Source organism: Lipotes vexillifer, unplaced genomic scaffold (genome assembly GCF_000442215.2).
Source record: "Lipotes vexillifer unplaced genomic scaffold, Lipotes_vexillifer_v1.1 scaffold440, whole genome shotgun sequence".
Classification (NCBI taxonomy): Eukaryota; Metazoa; Chordata; class Mammalia; order Artiodactyla; family Lipotidae; genus Lipotes; species Lipotes vexillifer.
In genome coordinates, this window is record NW_006778543.1 from 1,200,365 (window position 1) to 1,206,364 (window position 6,000).

Below are 6,000 nucleotides of genomic sequence, written 5' to 3' on the forward strand. Positions count from 1 at the left end.
GCCACAAAAACTATGTGAGGTCATCAACATTTATTATTATTTTATACCATTAAGTTTTAGAGTAATTTCTTATGTAGCAATAGATAACTAATAGAGTTCCTGAACAGCACACTATATTGCATTATGATTCAGCTCTAAAAAGAAAAGTGAAAATCTGAAGGCCTTTTGGATACCTCTTCAGCGTGGCAGCTTGAACCATGGTTCAGCAAATTTTCATTCTCCCAACGCGACCAACCTTGCGAGAGCCATCTACTTTCCATCCAGACTTGACCAGGTGACCTGCTATAGCCAGCTGGACATGAAGCTGTAATGTTAGATCACGCCCAAGCTGAAGTCTTTGGAGACACTGCAAGAATCTGCCTGCCTTCTCTAGCTTCTGCCCTCATCTGTCAAAACAATATAGTCCAGAGAGTGGATGCTCCTTTACTCTGAGTCCCAGAATGAGAAGGCATGAAACACATAGCTGAATGTGACCCCCAGTTTGGAGACAAGCCAAGCTGAGCCCACGCAGAGGCACAGTTGACTTACAGAGCCATGACTGAGAAATAAAAGCCTGGAGCTGTAGCACAAGATGTTAGGGTTTAGCAAAAGCTGACCCATACACTCACCGTGCTGTATGATGCTGTGCTCCATAAGCCGGTGGCAAAGCTGTTCCGCCTCTTTCCTTGTGGTGGCCTCACCCTCCTGAACCAGCCAATCCAGGAACTCAGACGCCATGAAGGTGCGCTCATACTTGACCCCTTCCTCTTCCCTGGGCTGCAGGAGTGTGTTTTCAGGGCTCATCAGCCTGGAGGAAGAAAGTGAAAAAAAAAAAAAAAATAAACCTACACTTACCAGTGGGGAGAGGGAAGAGAGGAGGGGAAAGATAGGGTTGGGGGTTAAGAGGTACAAATCACCATGTGCAAAATAAACAAGCTACAAGGATATATTGTCCAGCACAGGGAATATAGACAATATTTTATAATAACTTTGAATAGAGTATGATCTATAAAAATTTGGAATCACTATGGTGTATACTTAAAACTAATATTGTAAGTCAACTATAATTCAATTTTAAAAACAAGAAAGAAAAAAAGAAGAAGAAACCTACACAAAAGGAAAATTACTCATTTGAAATCCCACATCCTAGGCTTCTCTGAACTTTCACTGCAAGGTTGTCAGACAGCCAGACGTGGCTGTCATGTGCCACCCCAGACACAACTGTCAAGAGAAGGATCTGCTTCAGAAGTGAATAAGATGCATTTTTTTCCTGGTGATTAGAAAAAAACTGAAAAAGCAATCCAAAACTCTAGCTTTAGCAAACTGTACTCAGTTTAGCCATCTTGAAAGGGAGTTCCTGACCAAACCCCACCCGACTTTCCTAAAAAACTCTCGTATTTCTTTCCTAAAGGCATTTTTCCTTTTCCCAAGTCATTGGGCTAATAAGAAGACGACTTGCTATGGACTGAATGTTTGTGTCTTCCCAAAATTCACATAGTTGTTAGGGGACCCACTGATTGAAACCACCCACCCTAGCCAGGCTGGATAGTAGCCACTTGCATGAGTCATCTTACAACTGGAGGTCCTGGTAAGGAACGCGGAACTAACAAGCTACCGCCAACCGGAAGAATTCAGAAAAGGTCAGAAGGAGAGAGGAGATGCCAGTCTATATGTCCTCCCAACCTCCCAGAATCCTCCTTGCTGGAATCCATCTTGGCTGAGTGATGCAAGCACCACCAGGAAGGACCCTGAGTCAGAATGATTGGCCAGAGACAACCCAGAAACTAACCCCATTCCCATAAAACCCGAGACTGAGAGCCACGTGGCAGAGCAGTTCTCCTGGGTTCCCTTATCCTCCTGCTCTCCGCCCGGGCGCCCCTTCCCAATACAGTCTCTTGCATTGTCAGCACGTGTGTCTCCTCGGACAATTCATTTCTGAGTGTTAGATAAGAGCCCACTCTCGGGCCCTGGAAGGGGTCCCTTCCTGCAACACAAGGACTAGGGGTGGGAAAGATCTTGGGATATGTGAGGGTGTGAAAGGAAATAGGTGTGCCCTGACATAATGGGGGGGGGGGTTGGTAGGGAACAGGTCAGCAGATCCTATGGGCCCCACTGAGGATTCTATTCTAAGTGCAATGGAAAATAATTGAGAAGTCTCAAGCAAAGACTGATGACAGGATCTGATTTAAGAGTTCAGTATACTGGCAACAATTACATAGTATGCTCTAAATGTATCTCCACGTAAAATACATCTGATATGAGAGGGTCCACCTATTAGGCTCTCGAGGGCCCTAGAAGGGGCCCCTCCTTTCTGCAACATATTGAAACACTAAAGATCAACGTGATAGAATTTGGAGATGGGGCTTTTGAGAGGTGATCATTTCATGAGGGTGGAGGCCTACTGCGCAGGAAGGAGTTTTCCTCTGCCCTTTCAGGCTCTTCTGGCCGCTCTAAGAAGTAGATGATGTAAGACTGATTAACAGGAGAAAATCATACAAAAGTTTAATAACATGTACAGGGAGAGACCCAGGGAAACTGAGTAACTCACCAAAATGGCCAAAACCCTCACTTTATTTATTTTTTTAACATCTTTACTGGAGTATAATTGCTCTACAATGGTGTGTTAGTTTCTGCTGTATAACAAAGTGAATCAGCTGTACATATACATATATCCCCATATCTCCTCCCTCTTACGGCTCCCTCCCACCCTCCCTATCCCACCCCTCTAGGTGGTCACAAAGCACCAAGCTGATCTCCCTGTGCTATGCAGCTGCTTCCCACTAGCTATCTATCTTACCTTTGCTAGTGTATATATGTCCATGCCACTCTGTCACTTCCTCCCAGCTTACCCTTCCCTCTCACCGTGTCCTCAAGTCCATTCCCTACGTCTGCGTCTTTATTCCTGTCCTGCCCCTAGGTTCTTCAGAACGATTTTTTTTTTTTAATTTTAGATTCCATATATATGTGTTAGCATACGGTATTTGTTTTTCTCTTTCTGACTTACTTCACTCTGTATGACAGTCTGTAGGTCCATCCACCTCACTACAAATAACTCAATTTCATTTCTTTTTACAGCTGAGTAATATTCCATTGTATATATGTGCCACATCTTCTTTATCCATTCATCTGTCGATGGACACTTAGGTTGCTTCCATGTCCTGGCTATTGTAAATAGAGCTGCAATGAACATTGTGGTACATGACGCTTTTTTTTTTTTTTTGGCAGTATGTGGGCCTCTCACTGTTGTGGCCTCTCCCGTTGCGGAGCACAGCCTCTGGACACGCAGGGCTCACAGGCCCAGCCGCTCCGCGGCACGTGGGATCCTCCCGGACCGGGGCACGAACCCGTGTCCCCTGCATCAGCAGGCGGACTCCCAACCACTGCGCCACCAGGGAAGCCCCATGACGCTTTTTGAGTTATGGTTTTCTCAGGGTGTACGCCCAGTAGTGGGATTGCTGGGTCGTATGGTAGTTCTATTTTCAGTTTTTTAAAGGAACCTCCATACTGTTCTCCATAGTGGCTGTATCAATTTACATTCCCACCAACAGTGCAAGAGGGTTCCCTTTTCTCCACTACCCTCTCCAGCATTTACTGTTTGTAGATTTTTTGATGATGGCCATTCTGACCGGTGTGAGGTGATACCTCATTGTAGTTTTGATTTGCATTTCTCTAATGATTAGCGATGTTGAGCATCCTTTCATGTGTTTGATAGCCATCTGTATATCTTCTTTGGAGCAATGTCTACTTAGGTCTTCTGCCCATTTTTGGTTAGGGTTGTTTGTTTTTTTGATATTGAGCTGCATGGGCTGCTTGTAAATTTCAGAGATTAATCCTTTGTCCGTTGCTTCATCTGCAAATATTTTCTCCCATTCTGAGGGTTGTCTTTTTGTCTTGTTTAAGGTTTCCTTCGCTGTGCAAAAGCTTTGAAGTTTCATTAGGTCCCATTTGTTTATTTTTGTTTTTATTTCCCTTTCTCCAGGAGGTGGGTCAAAAAGGATCTTGCTGTGATGTATGTCAGAGAGTCAAAACCCTCACTTTAAATACTACCTTCAGCTAAAGACAAAAGAGGATGTTGGGGTAGTGGTTCAGGACTTCAAAGGGGAGGAAGGCAATTCACATGGAGATGTAAAGGTAACTGTCTGGTAAATAAATGTTTGTTGTGTCATGCAGAGACAATGGGACACAGAGGGGAATTTTAACAAACAGACTTCGCCAGGTTTCTCCTTGCCTACACACCTAGCTCATACTATAGTTATCTATGTTGATAGCTCCCTTCCTGGAACAGGTCCTCTATCTAAAATTTTTTTAGGCAGTTAGGTCACAGGTCAAAGGTTCTTCCAGAGTCTTTTGGGCCTTGACTGTTTTCAGCTCGAAGTAATCCACACACCAAAGAGACATTTTGGGGTGGTAAACTTTGTTCCCCTACAGACCCACAATGAGATTACTGTCCTTATAAGAAGGGACAGAAGAGAACTTGCTTCCCCTTTCTCTCTTGTGACGATAATACAATGAGCAGACCTCTGCAGACTAAGGTGCCTTACCATACACCAGGTCTGCTGGCGCCTTGATCTTGGACTCCCCAGCCTCCAGACTGTGAGAAATGAGGGTCTATCGTATAAGCCACCCAGTCTATAGTATTTTTGTTAAAGCAGCCTGAACTAAGACAACTACATAAGTCACTCCTTTACAACGCCCCTAGCCCCACGTAACCTGTCTCACACCTACCTTCCCATGCACTCTTCACTCCTCTAGCTTCTGCCTTTACTACTAGGGGCACAAGCATTCTCCCTTGTGTCCATATACGATGGACATCTTGTAGGTCCCCCATGTGGTTGACATTAATAGCATCAGATGCTATTGAGCACTCCCCTCAGTTAGAAGGACGTCACACACTGTACTGCTTTCCCTCTGTCCCTACCTTTTCTCAGTGACCATTGTGGGTTACCGCCACCTCATCTCCATGGACTTTAAAGGCTGGAATCCCTTGAGATTCAGTTCCCCAAATATCTCTCTTCTCTCGTCTCTCAGGCAAGTTCTTATATCCCCATGGCTTCAACTACCATCCATGCCCCAAGGATTCTCAGATTTATATCCTTAGACCAGGGCTCTATTCCCAACCCCAGACCTTTGTATCCACATGGACATCCCAAAGACACCTCAAAATCAACAAGCCCAAAACTAAATTCAGGTTCTTCCGTCCAAACCTGAGGTCCTGTGCCTGTGAGTGCTTCCACCATGCAGCCTGAAAACAAGGCTTCATCCATGACGCCTTCGTTTTCCTCAACCCAGTCTATCAGTCTGAACTGTGGTTTTTACCTCCCAGATAGCTCTCACATATGTCTAAGTCTTCCCATCTTTGGCACTGCCACTGCCTTGGTCCAAAATACCAACACCTTTAACCTAGACAATTACACTGGTTTCTTAATTGGACTATACTATGCACCCACTCTTGTTCTCAACCCAACCTCAAGCACCCAAGCCCAGACACAGCAATTAAAACGATCTTTTAAAAATTTGAACCTGAAAATGTCCTGACCCTGTTGAAGATACACTTTAATGGCTTCTCATTGCTTTTAGGCTAAAGACTAAAACCCTTTATATGGCCTATAATGCATGCATGGCCCTGACCCCGTCCCCTTTGGAACATTCTCACCTCTGGCCCCTGTGTGCTCCAGAGATGCTGGGCTTCTTTCAGTTCAAACATATCATGCCCATCTACCACAGGGCCTTTGAATATGTCATTCCCAAACCTGGAACATTCCTCCTCACTTCTCTGGACTTTTCCTCGACTCCTCAAGCCTAATTAACTCCTTATCCTTTGCATTTCAATCATTATCAGATCTCCACTGCTCCCTATACAGTCTACGTAATTATCAGATTAATGACTACCTTCCCTACTCAATTATAAGCTCCATCGGGATAAATAGAGTCCATGTTTGCCCATGAAACCTTGTACAATGTAAACAGAACCTCATAAAATGTCACAATCATTGTATCATCTTCCTTTAGAACTGTTCCTGC

At 44.5% G+C, this 6,000-nt stretch overlaps 1 protein-coding gene across 2 annotated transcripts in view; it reads right to left on the bottom strand.

Moving 5' to 3' along the window:
- Window positions 1-6,000, bottom strand: part of DEPTOR (DEP domain containing MTOR interacting protein) — a 145,979-nt gene that overhangs the window by 80,578 nt on the left and 59,401 nt on the right. For both annotated transcript variants that reach the window (XM_007451665.1, XM_007451666.1), the window contains one exon: window positions 609-787. In XM_007451665.1, the coding sequence (XP_007451727.1) occupies window positions 609-787 (179 nt within the window). The remainder of the gene's footprint in view (window positions 1-608; window positions 788-6,000) is intronic.